This window comes from Balaenoptera physalus (genome assembly GCF_965194825.1).
Source record: "Balaenoptera physalus genome assembly, chromosome: 10".
Taxonomy (NCBI): domain Eukaryota; kingdom Metazoa; phylum Chordata; class Mammalia; order Artiodactyla; family Balaenopteridae; genus Balaenoptera; species Balaenoptera physalus.
Genome location: NC_138889.1, coordinates 62,439,893 through 62,457,240, shown reverse-complemented (window position 1 = coordinate 62,457,240; position 17,348 = coordinate 62,439,893). Strand labels below are relative to the sequence as shown.

Sequence of the window (17,348 nt, the reverse complement as noted above, 5' to 3'; positions counted from 1 at the left end):
GGCATTCCAGGGAATGAGGCAAGTGTGGGGAAAAGGGTTGGCAAAAGCCAAGCAGGGGAAGAGCTCAGAGGGGTGCCAGCTGGGAAGGCTGCACCTCTAGTCTTTGCAGTCCCGGGCAGCAGAGGGGCCAGGGATAGAACCCTGTGGTTAAAACCGCTCTGATATGGGGACACGTGTATGCATATGGCTGATGCGCTTTGTTGTGCAACAGAAACTAACACGGTATTGTGAAGCCATTAGACTCCAACAAAGATGTATTTAAAAAAAAAAAAAAACCTCTGTGAGCTTCCAGTTCTCTCCAGGTTTTCAATAGTTGCTCCTCAGGTGTTCAGTACGCAGGGGCTGCCTGCCTGAGTTTGTTCCCTAATGTCAAAAGTGTCACCCTTGCTGTGCCTATGGACTGAGGGCCAGAGAGGGACCAGGGTCACACAGCAGAGCAGGGATAAGAATCCAGGCCCCCGATTCGCTCTTTTCTAAAAACTGGACTTACGTTCCACAGAGAGGTGCTGGCCTGGCCTTCTGGAGGCCAGGTTCTAGGTTCTACTCCCAGTTATCTTCCTGAGAGAACTTGGGCAAATCACAGTGGGTAGGGTTTCCTCATCTGTGAGGCTCCTACTGCCCCTTGGTCATCTCCCTGTCCTGGGAGAGGCACCTTGGCTTGAAACTGCTGTTCCCATGTCACCCCCACCAGATGTGAGCCCATTGGTAATAGGGATGGGAACTGAGTCACTTGTGTCTCAATGCCCAGAACGTGGCCTGGGGCAGTAAGTTTGCTGATTGAACAAATAGAGGTGGTCCTGGCCCATCGTTCTCTGGAGGAATCCTGGTGGCACTAGGTGTGGACCCATCTGTGAGATGTGACATGACGTGTCTGGTACAGGTTGTTTTCTTCTTACAGATGCACATCCACTAGTCAAAAATACTTTCAGCTTATCTGTACATTATCTTATTTGATCCCCCTGGGTCTTACCAAGTTTGTATTGAAGTTTGTATTGTCTTCTCGTTCCCACTTTAGAGATAAGAAGAGCAAAGCCCAGAAGGGTGAAGGGATGACCCTAAGGACATAGGTAATCGAGGCAGCCCAGGGACTTGAATACAGGCCTCTTGACCAGGCTCTTCCCCTGCCCCTCATAGGAGCAAGTGGGTGACAAAAAGCATGCTTAGGTGTTTAGCACACAGTGTGGAAGAGGTGTGAACCCTAAGAGGTGTGTCCATTTCTGTTGTTTCAGGATAACATTCCAGGAAAATATTCCCAGACCAGGGCTCTCTGACACAGACATGGCAGAAATGCTGCATCTGTTTTTTTGGCCAGTGGGACCAGGGGAAAATGGTCCAGAAACAAGATGCTCTTTGGCATTCATGGGGTCCTTGGCAGATCAAGCAGTAACGGCAAACACAGGGAGCGTCTAGGAGGAAACTTATACTGGTTAAGTTGTAGGATTTAAGGACAAATTACAATTCTCTCCCTTCTAAACTAAAATTTCTGTAACGTGGTTGTATTTTAGTCATGAAAAATAGCTTCATAACAAGCATTAAATGCAAAGATTCAGCCAGATTTTGTTATAAGGCCCCTCAGAGGGTTAGGAAATAACTGGCTTCACAACCGAAAGCTTTGGCCGGGCTCCTTGGGCAGTGAGTGAATAGTGCAGCCCGGGTGTGACCACAACCCAGAGGACAGTTTGCTCTGTCCCAGTGGAGAGTCCAGTGGCTTGAATTTTCAACTTTTGGCCATCCTGAGAAGTCTCTGTGTTTGTAAAGTCTGTTCTCAAATATTGTGACCTTTTTGTGTGATGTTCTCACTCTGCATCTAGAAACTGAACTTACCTAGAACGTAAGAGTTGGATAAGCCCTTAGAAATCATCTCATTCTACTTCTTTTAAAGCCGGGGTTGTGGCAGCCCAGTGGAAAGGGCGTCCATCAAGCGGTGGCAGGGCTAAGGCCAGAGGATATCCTCCCGCTTGCTTCTGTCTGCCTGTGGATGTGGGCTGGGGTGGTGGGTCATAGAAGAAAGGGATCTAGGTGATGTGCTGCGAATCTGGTTCAGCTGCCTTACCTTTAGTTCCTGTGATGAAGGAGGCCCCAATATAGCTATGATACAGGGGTGGGATGGTTAGCTTAATTCCGTCTGCTGGTCACAGACCAGGGCCTCTGGGGCCAACAGTAGTCTTGAATGCGAGCAGCTTTCATTAGCAGGGGAAGGCAAAAGATGGAAATGATATTAAATGTGCACTGATAGTCCTTACCATATTTATGGTGAAGCACTTTCACACCCACTCTTTCCATTGGGCCTCATGACAGCCCTGTGTTACTAGGAGGCTGGAAGGATAGCAAGGAGCAGTTCTGTAGGGGAGGCCGCTGAAGGTGGGGGAAGTGATGGTGAGGAATGCTTGTGGTGACCACCCTGTGCTGCACACTTTACATGTCCTTCTTGGATCCACAGCATTATTCTCATGTTTCCGATGGGGACACTGAAGCTGGGTTCCACAGCTGTCAAGTGGGAGGCAGGATTTAACTCAGACCTTCCAACTCCAAAGTCCATGTTGTCTTCTACGCTGTTGGTGGGAGTGTCAACGGATACGGTCATTTTGGAGGCCAATTTGGCAACATCTAACAAAATTAAATACACACATACCTTTTTGACTCTCAAATTACGTATTTAGGAATTTACCCAATATTTTTACTGGAACAAATTTTTAAAGAATTATGTACAAAGGTGTTAATTTCAACTTTCGAATAGCAAAGGGATGGATACAACCTCCTCATCCATCACTGTAGGAATGTTTAAATTATGATATATCCGAACAGTGGAATATAATGCAGCCTTCAAAAAGAATGAGGTAAACCTAAATATATAATCTCACATATAAAAAGGCAGTGTGTGCATATGAGTTCTATGCACAGAAAACGTCTGGAAGAATACATATAGCACATGCCCAGCTCTGGAAGAGGAGGGCTGTGGGGCCCCTCCCCAGACAGGCTGACCTCTGGTCCTCACTGGGCCGGCTGGCAGCCAGAGGGACTTGGCTTTTCACCTGGAATCCTCTAGCCACCCCCAAGACCAGTAAAATCTCCTTCCCTTGACTCGTTACTCAGGGTAGAGGTTTAGGAAAGGACAGAGTAGTCCAGAGTGCCCACTTCCTAGAAGCCAGCAGTCACATCCTCTGAGGGGACTCAGTGGCCCTCCTCTCACCCTTCCAGCTGCAGAATCAGAGCTCCCTCCTCGGCTCCCTCAGTGCACTCTCTGCCTCTCCCTTCCAGCACCTCACACAGTACTGTCGTCATGTGTATACCTTTTTTCTCCACTGGGAAAGAACCTTGAGAGCCAAGACCACAACTTATTTATTTCTATCTCTAGCATTCAGGGTACTACACCTGGCAGGTGGGTGGCATGCGGGACTGTTTGTCCCATGGATGGATTAATTTACTTCCCCCTCTCTGTATCTGTTGTAGGGTTTAAAGGAGGGCCTAGAAGTGTCTTTATAAGAAGCACTGGGTATTTGGAAAAGCCTGCTTACCCAAATCTTTTTATAAGTAAAACTTAGAAAACTTAATTCCATTTTTTTATTATTCAACATTTTATACATAATAAATACAAAGTTTTTACAGCCACTGTAAAGAAAGCACATCTGCACAGAGGTGCTTCCTCTGAGCCCAGCCGTGTGCACTGTGACACTGGATTACATGTCCTGGAGGGAGGGGTTCTTTTTAAAAAGGAGGCATATTTTTACAACTTTGTTTTTTTAAAATAAAATTAGCAGCTCTTCCAAAAAATATTTTAAAATATAACAAAAGATTTCAAATAATCCTCTGAGAATGTGGAAAACCCAGATTCAAGGACAATTTTGCTAGCTAAAGAGAGAATACAAGACTGGGTGGCAAGAACTGCCTGATATCAGCACTTTGAAGATTTCTAAAGTGCTTTGAAGATTTTTAACTTGTCAACAAACTTTAAAATCTTAAAAAAAAAACCCCACCCTTTTCATTTCTTTTTTAAACTTAAGAATAAGTTTGATAAACACAAAAAGACCTCAAATAGATCAACAGGTTAAGAAGCAAAAAACAAAAACAAAAATCCTCAAATCACGGAGAAGATTCATCACTGGGTACTGTCACTGAAGTGATCAAAGGACTAACTGAAAATTTCTTCAGCTCTGACCTTACTTTTGGTCAAAAATCCCATGGGGACATGTGGCAAGCATTTCAAGTTTTTAGATTCTTAGGAGGGATGGCGTTTTCAAAGCATAAGACAACTTTCGAATTAAATTCTGCAAATTTGATTTCTTAAAAAAAAAAAAAAGCCACTGGCAAATATCCCTTAGTCCCTAAGTAATGCACTCCCTATCTTCCATAGGAGGTGGAGGGCCGCCAGAGGCCTACTCTGGGACGCCTGCTGCTATGGGTTTGTTAGCCTGCAGAGAAGGCTACTCCTGGCTCTCCCTGTGACATGGAGAACTTGTCAATTTGCACCTGTGGAATCCTTTAGTCCTTCACAGGAAGCTGGTTTCCATGAGCCACAGGTTCTTCCTCCCAAGGAAATGTCAGGTCAGTTGGACCTGGGAAGCTGCATTTTATGTGATGGGTGGCTGCCTGGGCCAGTGGACTGGCTTGGGAATAAAATAATGCTAGAGGCCTCCCCAGTAGAGGAGCTCGACAAGGCAAGTATGTGTCCCCAGTTTATCTAGACATTCAGATTCTAAGGATACTGGTCAGAATAGTATATGCTGCAAAAATTAAAATGAAAAATACCCAAATATAAAAAGAACATTAAATTGGCTCATTTCAGATCTGGAAGCTCCATTTCTGCTTTCGCCACAGCCTCCTTTCTATTAGTCTATGTGATGGGACGAGATTCGGCTACTAGTTCAGCCCCTCCATGTTAGCTCCACTAAGACTAAATGAATGGCATAAATATTAATACAAAGGACACTGTTATTGTTTTAAATCTGTTAGTTGTGGAAGAGATGTGCATTAATGCAATTGTTGCTAAACTCAGGGCAGTCCATTTTTTTCCAATACGGTTTCAGTTTCTCAATTTGGGGACTAACTGCGGGGAGGAGCCAGCCTCTCCTGAAATCCCTCCTTCTGCTTCCTTATGTAGCCAACATGACCTGATTAAACTCAATCAGATGAGCAAAAGCCACTTGAAGCAAGATGAGAATCTTTGCCACATCCTTGTGGCCACAGTAATATACTGTACGAGTGCACATGATCAGTATCTCTGTGACTGTGCCCTGATCGAGGCCTGGTCTTGAGTCTCATACAAAAATGGGCCACTGTTAGGCAAGAGGGCTGTCCCCCTCTGTGCTTCTAGGGCCCTCTAGGATTTGTGCTGTGGTAGGAGAGATGACATAGAAAATGACAACAAAAAAAGGCACAAAATATTCAAAACATGGGAGGAGTCTACCAGGCCACCCAGTCACATATAATCCTCCTTGTATTTGCTCTGTTCGAGTCATCATCATGCAAAGGTGCCTAAAAAACAAGACTGGCCAAACTCTAAGCCTGGCCTTGATTGTAGCAGTAACGGACGGGCAAACCCATCATCACACCAGTGTGATTTCCACATCCTCGATCTTCTCTGCTGGCCTTCGGTGGTTCTGCGTAGGTGGAGGGGGAGCTGCCCGGACCTGAGCAGGAAACCATCACATGGATTGTCAGTCAGCTTCCTGATTCAGTGCCTGAAGCATCCAAACCCCAACTAGTCATTTATCCAAGGACATGGGCACCCCAGGGCTCTCAGAAATACTCTTAAGAATGTGCTTTCAACTTAATTTTCACAACTTCTTACACTGAGAAGGACCTACTGTTCTGGATGAAATGTGAAACTCATGATTCAGGTTCTTGCCTAGGCTGAAATCCTCATGGGCACAAGAGTCTTTGTAGCCCTAAAAGCCTCGTCCAAAGCAAAGGCCTAGAGTTGAAAGCAAGAGAGCAATGCTTGGAGAACTGAAAACCTTTCAACATGTCTTGGAAGGAGAGTTGCAAGAGATAAGACTAGAGAGATAGGCTGGGGGTAAGTCATGAAGGGCCTCATTAAGCCATATTTAAAAATCTGAGCTTTATTCTGTAGGCAAAGAGGAATCTTTGGTGGATTTTAAACAGCAGTATCAGATGTGTGAAAAGATGACTCAGGTAAAAGTTTGAAGAAAACAGTGGTGGTGGGCAAGAATACAGGTGACAGTTTTGGAGACTCCTGTGGTGATCTGAAAGAAAGCTGATGTTGGCCTGCACTAGGGTACCGGCAGTGGGGGAGCAAAGGGTGGAAAAACTTGACAGCTGTCTCCAAGGTAAACCTGGCAGGACTTGTGATGACTCTTTGTGGAAGGCAGGGTCAGGGAGGTGTCACGAGTGATGGCAGAGCACTGGCAGGATGGGGGTACCACTCACCAGGACAGGAAATATGGGAGAAGGAGTATGTCTGGGAGGGAAGATAATTAACTCATGTTTTGCTGAGTTTTGGGGGTTTTGGTACATATACACTGAGATTTCCACAAGTCTGAAGCTCAGGGAAGAGACTGGATTGGCAGTTATAAATCTGGGAGTTGTCAGTAAATAAATGGTTATCAAAGCCTTGGGAGTAGATGAGATTACTCAGAGAGTGACTTTAATGACTTTAAAAGAAGCAGCCAGTGGAAAGAACCCTGAGAAGCATCAACAGAGATGGATAGAGGCAGAGAAGCCCGCAAAGGTCAATGAAAATGTAACAGGGAAGAGCCAATTCTGACTCTGTGTTGGATGTTTCTTTGACTTTAACCTTTGCTTTTTGTTGCTTTTGTTATTATAATCATACACAGCGGCCTGACTCAGGGAACCCTGCCCCCTCTGCCTGAATGTTAAACTAAAGTGCCTTTGTTCAGCTCACAGGGAGACAATCTGACCCTGCCCACCTGTGAATGGCTGCAGAAAAGAAGAAATTAACACATCCCCTCCCCATGCTGGCCAAGCAGGCAAAACTAATGGCCTTTTAACTTTACTTCCTCAACCCCTCCCCCCTCTCTGTTCTATAAAAGAAACAGGCATCCAGACCCATAAGATGTTTTTTGGGGACCCTAGTCTGCCATCTTCTTGGTCTGCCGGCTTTCCAAATAAAGTTATTCTTCGCCTCAATTCCTCGTCTCCTGATTTATTGGCCTGTCGTGCGGCAAGAAGAGTGAGTGTGGACTCAGTAACAAAAAGGAAGGGCCAGGAAGTAGAAAGCAGACCAGGAAAGTGTGGTAGAACAAATAGGTCCACTTCTCTCCATTCCCGCTCTTACCCGCTAGTCCACGCTACTGTCCCCTCTTGCTTGGACCACTGCTCCAGCCTCCTAACAGCTCGCTCCCTGTGTCCGTTCTGTCACCTTCCATTCATCCTCCACTTAGCTACCATAGTAGTGTTTTAAAAATGCACAACTGGTCATATCACTGTCCTGCTTACAATCTTACAATAGCTTCCTAAACATTTAGGATCAAGAACCAAGTCCTTAACAAGGCACTCAATATCTGCTGAATGAACAAAGCCAAAGGTAGTGAGTGGTTCAAAAAACGGTGTCAAATGCTGAAAAGGGGGTCTAGGAAAATAAAATTGCAAATATGCACTAGATTAGCATGCGAAAGTTATGACCTTGGAAGAGCTGTTTCACAGTGAGGTGGTGGGGTGGAGTTGTTGGCAGCAGAGTGAGGGGTGAGTAGAGGTGATTATTTGTAAGAATAGATTCTTTTGAGAATAGAAGCTCTCAAACCTCAAAATGCATGTATCTTATTTCATCTCAGTGTCCGTCAAAGAGGCAATTAGAGGCCTGGAAAATAGGTTCTCATTAAATGCCTGCTGGAAAAAAAAAATGCTTCTGTTTCACAATTAGACCACTTTAATGCTCACAGAGCTTGTTATAATTTAAATACACTTTCATAGCTGTCACCTTGCAATCTCACCATGGCTCAGTGAGGAAAGCACCAGTGTAAGCTTGACCTTCCAAGATGTGTTCATTTTTATAGCCTTCCTTTTCCAGAGCTCTTTTTAACTTCCCAACTCCATCTCACCCTAGCATGGAGGGAATTAGTAACAACACAGGGGTCATGGAGATACATTAATTTCTAACTTTCAATTTGGAGAAACTACGCGTTCTATAACCCTGCCAGATAAGAGACTTACAGGTCGTAGTTTCCCATATGAGGTCTCAGGAGTATGTCTGGATGCCTGTGAGAATCCTGGCGATTCAGCATGGAAGCTGTTTTCTAAGGGAGGGAATCAAAGAAGCTCAATTTATTTGTGTTGTTGAGCAATAAAAATGCTAATGCAGATCTGTTTGCTCTTCAGGTGCACGTGTGGATTTCTGAATGAAAGTGTATGTAGACCCATGCCCAGGAGAACGCTTACCATTTGCTGAAGGAGAGCGGGGGAAGTACTGGGAGCTCCTCTTATCTGGGCTGGGGTAAGGGCTACTAGGAGGCTGGTCATACAGTGGCAGTGGAGGCAGGGAGCCAGGCAGCTTGGGGGAGGGAGAGATCTGCAGCAAAGGGAAGAGAGGTTACGAAGTGCTCAATTGAGGAAGGAGAGACTAGCAGGTTTCTCTCACTACTCCTGGCAAATTACTTTTCTTTGGAGCTAAGTTATGATTATTAACTTTCTTGGTCAGCCTCATTAGAAGCAAATGAACCTAGGATAACCACCCCAACCCCCAGTTTTGTGTTGCATTTAACTTTTTCCTTCCACAGATCTCATTATACTACTGATTTTAGTTTATCTTAAACAGTTACCAAGTCAAACCATTCTCTAGAGTTCTATTGAAAACATACCAAATTAGTCAATTCAGTGAAGAACAAAAAAAGGGACAAGCTGTATTTTTCAGTGAAGATAAAATAATTGGCTGAGTTTCTGACTAACCCAGGTTCTGTAAATGTCACGCTAGGTGGTCACAATACCACACAAGCAAGATGGACAGACATGTTCCTTATGGTCCTGGACCTGCCAGGCCTGCTGTGACTGATCTGAATTAGAAGTTTCCCGTAAAGACAAGGTTTGCTATGATGAGCTAAGCCTATGGAGCTCTGGCAGGCTCATCAGTTCTCTGAAAAGGACTAGCAGGACCTGGGCTGGGCAATGAGGCTCTGACAGTGTGAGGGAGAAAAAGAGCAAGCTAGTATTTTTACTGCATAAACTAACCACAGAGACAATACATTCCCTCTCTGGTTTCTTTCTTTCTCTCCACCAAACCATTCTTTTGTATGTCACACACAATTTAGTATTTTGGCTCCCCAATTCAGAGAACAGAATGTGGGAGAAGTGAGCTATCATATAGCCACTGCACAAGAGCCTGACTGACAAGTCTCTGCTTCCCAAATTCAGTTTTGCAGAAACCCGGCAGCCAAGGATTGGAGTGGTGAGGGTGAGGCCGAGACCACAGCCCACTTTTGCGTGGGTCAACAGACTCCTTGGGAGTCATTTTCTTTAAACATCTTTTAATTCAGCTTTCTCCCCCTGTTGTGCACCTGAATCTCTCGCATCCATGGAGTGTCACCGTTTTCTGAGGCTGAAAGTTCTTCCACTAGCACTGACGGGAAAACTCCAATCCGTCCATTGAATTCCCCTTCCCAGAAGCCATCGTCATCCTGGTTTTCTTTGTTCAAGATTCGGATGATTGCTCCCTCAGGAAAAGATAATTCATCATCTGTCTGGCCCTCGTAGTCATAAAGTGCTTTCACAAAACAGACTAGGTAGCAAGAGAGAGAAAAATGCAGTAAGAACACTGACAACCAGGTTACTTTTGCAGCCACCCCATGCACAAGTGACAACTAAAAGGCCATTGTACAGCTATAATTCTGTACTCACTGAAGATCAACTTTAGGGTTCTACTGTACAGGATAAACGTGACCAAATAAACATATTACAGAAAAGGAATAAAGTTGTGCTTTTTAACCTACTGAAGGCTGACTCCAGGGTAATACAGTTTAGGCCAAATGTGACCAAATAAAGAGTGCCTTGTTTCAGTCTTTACCACTGGCATCTCCGTTGAGGCTGCCTGAAACGAGTTCGGCCTCCGTGGAATTGCTGGATGTGTGTGACCGACTGTCCAAAGCAGCCAAGGACTGCAGCATGCTCAGTAGACTGTTCGAGGTGGGAAACTGTAGGTACTTTTCTGGTACATAACCCACTTGGCCGACTTTATTTCGAGCCTGAGTAAAAGACATGTGACAAAACAGGTTTGCACACACAATTTGGACAGGGTACAACAAGAACCAAAACAAACTCCTGAAAATGTCACAAGAAGGGGCGATATGAGCAAAGGAATATACCTTTACCCAGTCTTCCATATCTCCATCTTCAATCACTTCTAACACCTCATGTTCCTCAATGGTCAACTCATCTGGTTGAGAAGCCTGCAATGTAGGATGGTCATGGACAAAATTAAAAAGGTTAGATAAAGAGCAGATGTGAACTGATCATAACAAAAACTGGGGATCAAAATATTGAAATGATTTTGAAAAACGTACTGAACATAAATATTTGAGTGTTGTAAAACTATCATAATGAGGTGAAGTTTTACTTTAAAAAACTAAACAAAATAAAGCCACAACAAAAACTGGAGAAACGGAATCCTCAAGAGGCAATCAGGTTCAGTGAACACAGCACTCTGCTGGAAGTAGAGGACCTGGGTTCTAGCTCCAGCTTATGTATCTATTGGTAAGTTATTCAACTTCTTGATGCCTCCATTTCTTCAAAATGACAATCCTGCCATTCTCGGGAAGATGGGGGAGTCAATGTGGGATGAATAAGCACAGAACCATGATGATTTGGGAAGCACAAGCAAAGGAGAAAGCCGTGAATTAGAACTACACCAGAGGGCTACCATGGAGGTGCAGGCTGTGAAAATGCGAAGAGCTATGTACATGGATTGACTGATAGCTTGAGCAGTGCCTGGAATTCGTCTGGAATCACCATAAAACAGTGGCCAAGAGAAGAAAGTTGTAGGAGAGAAATGATTGAGGTTGGTCAAAGTTTGGATTTATTATGCTCCAACTTAACTGTAGAGACTAGGTTGATCCACTTGAGTGCTTCGGCAGAAGTTGCTGTGATTTTTTTTTTTTTTTTAAATCCCTAACAGCAGGAGTCCACTAGTACCAGACACCTAAATACTACCCCTGAGGCTGTAGAATCTGAGAGCACGCTCTCAGGGACTCTGCAGGGGGGTTGTAGAGAGAGACTTTGTGGCTTTGTTTCCTAAAGAGACTTGCCTGTCACATGTAACAGGAGGGGTCTGCGGACATCTTCTGGCTCTTAGTGAACAGCCTTAAAAGCTTTCCCCAAGTCCCAAGATTAGTTAAAACTACTGCTTTAGACCATATAGTTTTTCAGATCTCACAGTCTCAAAGTGTAAAATAGCTCCAAATTACGCAAGCAAAAGTAAGGCAAGACCCATTTCCAAAGACTCATTTCCCATTTCATGTACATTTCATCAAACCCAGATTCTGGATATTGTTACAATAGCTGCTTGAGACAGAAAAATAGTATTGAAAATGGCTGACCAATCACAGAAATACTCCAGGACCAGAATTTTAAATATATTACCTCTGATCTCAAAATATGAGAAAAAAAAAAGCTCACTGATTTTTGATAGCTTTTCCAATGGAATTTTTTTAAAATTTAATTTAATTAATTTATTTTTATACAGCAGGTTCTTATTAGTTATCTATTTTATACATGTTAGTGTATATATGTCAATCCCAATCTCCCAATTCATCCCACCACCACCACCAATCCCCTCCAATGGAATTTTTTCTCTAATCTGAAACCACACTATGCCTTGAATATACTAGCAAAAGGCACCTACGTAACAAATTCTGTGGCAAAACTTAAAAAGTTATCAACACAACCAGATTTCAGTGTGTGTGACAGCAAAGCAGGAGGGTTAAGAACACCTTTAAATATAATGCTGCCCTTGTAAAAGAAGTCATGAAGGTCCATGCAAGTTGTCCAACATTGTTATATAAGCAGACACTAGCTTGATCATACCATACCTAAGCAGTGACCAATTCTTCCACTTGACAAGGTCAAGTCCTTTGCATGACACTCAAAACCCTGTGGTCTCTTGATGCTTTGGCCCCAGCAAACTATTCCCTATTCTCTGAACATACCACGTTCTTTATTGCCTCTATGCTTTTATCAGGCTGTTCCTTCTTTCCAGCAGGCCCTGCTCCCTCTTTCCCATCTGGTGACTAGATTTAGATTACTGTGAGTTCAAGTCCAGCTTCAGTCTGTTTCTACAGGCAAGTGACCATAAGACCTTTTAGAGCCTCAGTTTTCTTTTTTATTCCTATTACAATGTAAGCTCCACGAGGGCAGAGATTTTTGTCTGTGTTCATCAATGCTATATCCCCAAGCCTAGAAAAGAGCACAGCATGGTACATGGAAGATGCTCATGTACTGACACTTGTTGAAATAATGGGTTGGTTGATAATATCTTCCTTATAGGGTTATTGAAGGGATTAGAAAAAAATATATATATATGTATGATACCGGGCACACAGGACTTCATAAATGGTAGCTATTATTATTACTCATGATTTGATGCCCAGCTTATATGTTTTCCAAGACCACCCACAATGAGCTGGTTGCTTTTTCCTCCTTTTATCTTGTAAGGCTTTGAGCATCCCTCTAACACTGACTACTGTGGCACTCAAGTTAGTTGTTTGCACTTGTGCGCTTCCTATTAGAATGACTTACTTAAGGCAGGGAATGTAATTCTTCTCACTTATCCCATCTAAAGACAGCAAGTGGTCAGTAAACAGTTATTAAATAAACACATGGCCTCACACTACCTCATGAAGCCCTAATATGCAGTGGCAGCCAGGACGCCAGAAGCAGCCATGCCCTCCATTCCCACCACCATCTCTCTAAATTTCCTGTTTTCTTTTAAAACAATATGATTTTTCCTGATTACAGAAGTAATACATGTTCACTGTAGAAAAGCTAGAAATATGTATAATTAAGACCTTAAGGTAATACAATTTGGTATCTTACTTTTTGGACATATTTCTTCTTACATAAAAAACTCTAATATAATTTTCAATTATCTTCATAAAATTTGTTATGGTTACATTATATTAATGGTTAATTTATTTAACTATTTCCTTATTGGACTGCCAACTTTGCTATTATAAAGTAGTACTATGATGAAAGAGCATTTTGTATCCAGAATGTTCTTCTATATTGTGGGTCACTTTCTTAGGATATATACTAGGTAGGGTCAAAGTTATGAGCATTTTTAAGGCTTTTGAAACTACTCCTTAAATTTAGCTTTTCTTTGTTCTCACCAGATTAACTTAGGCCTTCTTTGCTGGTCTGGACCATAGGAATCACAACTAGGCTTATAGTTAGTCTCTCTCCACTCTAAGCTACCCTCTCTGGAATATCTATATCACGACCAGGGTTACCTTATTTAAAAGCCCAGTCTGATTTTAGGACACCCAATGACTTCCTTCAGCCAGGATAAAAGCCAAACTCAGTCTGATCTACAGGTCTATCCGACATCTTTACTTCCAGCTGCTCTATTTCCCACACTTGATGCTCACGCAACACTGAGTTTAACATTTCCTGAACACCCTATTATCTCATCAAACTGTGTCTCTGTATCTGCTGTTTGCTTATAAGGCTCTTTCCCTTCCCTACCTTATCACTGTAACTAGAAAAATCTTATTCATGATCCCATTGAAATGCTACCTCACCTGTAAAATTCCTCAGATGTAATAATCACTCAGATACCTAGGACCTTCTCTGTTTAAGGACCTTAAATTTTAATTCTGGAACTTCAAAGTAAATATAATACTGAGACGGAAGATAGGGAAACAATCCCAACCAAGTTTTATAATATTTTAAAACACCTTACAAGTATCTCGGAAGATGACTTCAAATTTTCAAAAGGTTATCAAAACAGTTTACATTGGGAAAAAAAAATCCCAACCCTTTTAGAAAAGAGGAAGTATTGTTAACTTAAATATATAATACAAGGATGTTAAATGAAAAAAAGTCTGGTAATCACTGATATTGAGGAGTAAATAATATCAGCTTTTGGCTCTCCAGGGATGGTGGTGGTAGGAGTGAGACTGTCCCATGTATGATTTAGATTCTCTTCAGACCCTTCCTCTGCTGTTGTCCCTTAAGCATGGCATTAACATGAAAGGAATTCATTTAAATTAATGCCATTCATTAAAATGAAAGGGATTCATTTGTTCATGCCTTCCTTACATCATTCATTTATTCATTCCACAATTATTTCCTGAGGACCCACTATGTGCCAGGCACTGTCCTAGGTGCTGAAGACACATACACAAGTACACAGACGCAGACAAGGTTTCTGCCTTCATGGACCTTTAGTGGAGAGTCAGATAAAGAAGTATGAAAACAAACAAGATTCAGTTTGGTTGGTGATAGGTGCTATATAGTAAATAAATGAGGACAAAAGCGCAATGGGATAGAGTAGTGACTGGGGAGTTGGCTATGCATTTAGGTGGTCGGGGAAACCTGAGGAGGCACTATTTGAGCTGAGCCTATATGAAGAGCAGTGCGCAGCCAACCAAGATTTGGGAAAAGACAGTTCCAGGTAGGGGAGCAGCAAGTGCAAAGCTGTCAAGTCAGAGAGGAGCATAGTGCTTTTGAAGACTGAAAGGCAGCCAGAGTTGCTAACGTGTAGTGCGTGGGTTGGGTGGGTTGGTCTGACATGAAGCTAAGGAGATTTGCAGGGGCCAGATCAATCTGGACATTATAGACTCTCGTGAAGAGTTTATTTTTCTTTGTGTGATGGAAAGCTTATAAAGGGTTTTAGGCAGGGGAATAAAATAATCTCCTATACGTATTAAAGATAATTCTGGCTGCAGAGTGGAAAGTGGACTGTTGGTAGACAAGTATGAAGAAGGGATACCAATTATTAGGGTTTTTTTTCTTTTACAGTAATCAAAGCAATGGCCTAGACCAAGATGCGAAATGTGAATGGATTCAGGATATGTTTTGGAGGTGGACTCAACAGGACTGGCTAGTGATTGATGAAGGGAATAAGGAAAAGAGAGGAACCGGGGAACTGAAACTCAATTTACTTTGTTTGAGTAAAAAGTTAATGTGAAAGCAGGGCAGGGGTGAGAGAGATTAAGAACTATTATACCAAATCAAGTTTGGAAGTTCAGGAATCTATTTATCCAGATCCCTGCTTAACCTGGAAACAAGAGGTGGTTATATTAAGGTTAGGAAAGGTAAAGTTTAACAAAACTGCTCTGTCAAGCAATTTTATTTTAATACCAATTTTGAGAACTATCCTAACGGAGGGTCTTGTGTCAGGCAATTGACACGGGTAAGAGTTCTATTTACAGAAAATTTACTAGATGTCAGGCACTGTGCTAAATGCTTTGCTATAAAAGTGGTATCTCATTTAGTCTTCAAACTAGCCCTATGATATTATCCCCATAATATAGATAAGAAAACTGAGGCTCACAGAGACCAAGGGACTAGCGTGGTTATGTAGATTGTAAGTGTCAGAGACAGGATTTTAACCGAGGCAGTCTGACGTCAGAGCCTGGACTCTTTCCCATTATGTTATGTTGCCTCTAATAGGAACTGAACACCAATTTTATGATAAGTACAGTATAAGAGGCTGGGTAGATACAGTTACTTGTATCTTCAGAGTTGTCACAATTTAATATGAGAAGTATGTTAGAGAAATACAAACCTTATAGGAATAAACAACTTTGCAGGTGAGTGGATAATTTCTTAAGGTGCCAGAAGGGCTGGAACTGCTGTCATCAAAAACATCCATGTTGTCTTCAAACTCTTCTCCTTCTTCTCTCTCGGTATCTGCATTAAGCTAGGAAAAATCAGAAGCCATTGGCTAGCTTGCTTACTTCAAGAAAATGGATGAAAGCAGAAAAAACACTTAAAACCTGATTGTTTCAAAATGTTAATTTACTTATTCAACTGCACAAAGAAAAGTATCTGTTCTGTTCTCACTTGCATTTTTCATGTTATGAAAGGGCAGAGTTTTTTTTCTTTTTAAAACCAAGAGTCAGTTAAATACTGATTAATGAAGGCCTCTTACCATTTTAAACTGATCATATCAGGAAAGAGTAAAAAGATTTCTAAGTGCTACTAATGATGTGGAGAAACAGGTTTTCAGCTATGGCTGGTAGAAATGTAAACTGGTACATCCTTGAAAAGAACCCCCGCCTACTGAAATTAAAAACTAAACGTGACATTTGATCTAGCAATTTCACTTTTGTGAATCTATTATGGAGAAATAAAAGCACCAGGATGTAAGACTATATATTCTAGGATGTTTATTGCAACACTGCCTGTAGTGGTAAAAGCCTGGACACAACCTATATGTCCATCAGTAGAGGAATGTCTGAATAAACTATGATGTGTTCATATCATAGATAAATAACACCCATTAAAAATGAGTTAGGGACTAGAAAGCCCCAAAATAAATCAGTGCATATATGGTTACATGATTTTTGACAAGAGTCCCAAGATGTTCAATGAGGAAAAGAGAGTCTTTTCCGCAAATGGTACTAGGAAAACTGGATATCCACAGGTAAAAGAGTGAAGTTGGACCCTTATCTTACAAAAATTAACTCGGGACTTCCCTGGCGGTCCAGTGTGGTTAAGACTCTGTGCTTCCATTGCAGGGGGTGTGGGTTAGATCCTTGGCCTGGGAACTAAGATCCCATATGCCACATGACATGGCCAAAAAAAAAAAAAAAAAAATTAACTCAAATGGACAGAAGACCTAAACATAAAAGCTAAAACTATAAAACTTTTAGAAGAAGACAGAGAGGAAAAGCTTCATGACACCAGATTTGGCAATGATTTCTCGAATATGAAACCAAAAGCATACGTAACAAGAGAAAAAAAATAGACAAATTGGACTACATCAAATTTAAAACTTTTGTGCATCAAAGGAAAACAGAGTAAAAAGGCAACCCACAGAATGGGAGAAAATATCTGCAAATCATATCTGATAAGGAATTGGGACTTCCCTGGTGGTCCAGTGGGTAAGACTCCGTGCTCCCAATGCAGGGGGCCCGGGTTCGATCTCTGGTCGGGGAACTAGATCCCGCATGCAGGCTGCAACTAAGAAGTCCACATGCCGCAACTAAGAAGCCTGCATGCCGCAACTAAAAGATCCCACACACCGCAACTAAAGACCCCACATGCCACAATGAAGATCCCGTGTGCTGCAACTAAGACCTGGCGCAGCCTAAATAAATGTAAAAAAAAAAAAAAGATTAAAAAAAATCTGATAAGGGATTAATATCCAGAATATATAAAGAATGCCTAAAACTCAACAACAAAAAACAGCTCAATTCAAAAATGGACAAAGGACTTGA

At 42.2% G+C, this 17,348-nt stretch overlaps 1 protein-coding gene across 6 annotated transcripts in view; it reads right to left on the bottom strand.

Annotated features, from left to right (window-relative positions):
- Positions 1-1,637: 1,637 nt before the first annotated feature.
- FCHSD2 (FCH and double SH3 domains 2) overlaps positions 1,638-17,348 on the bottom strand; it is a 319,223-nt gene continuing 303,512 nt past the window's right edge. For 4 of the 6 annotated variants that reach the window (XM_082411265.1, XM_082411262.1, XM_082411264.1 and 1 more), the window contains 7 exons: positions 15,692-15,826; positions 10,272-10,355; positions 9,974-10,151; positions 9,468-9,688; positions 8,356-8,485; positions 8,131-8,213; positions 3,548-5,627 (listed from right to left, as the gene is read on the bottom strand). In XM_082411265.1, coding sequence (XP_082267391.1) covers positions 5,544-5,627; positions 8,131-8,213; positions 8,356-8,485; positions 9,468-9,688; positions 9,974-10,151; positions 10,272-10,355; positions 15,692-15,826 — 915 coding nt within the window. In that variant the 3' untranslated portion in view covers positions 3,548-5,543. Of the gene's footprint in view, positions 2,553-3,547; positions 5,628-8,130; positions 8,214-8,355; positions 8,486-9,467; positions 9,689-9,973; positions 10,152-10,271; positions 10,356-15,691; positions 15,827-17,348 lie in introns of those variants that run through there. The other 2 variants (XM_082411261.1, XM_082411263.1) reach the window with 2 other exon arrangements.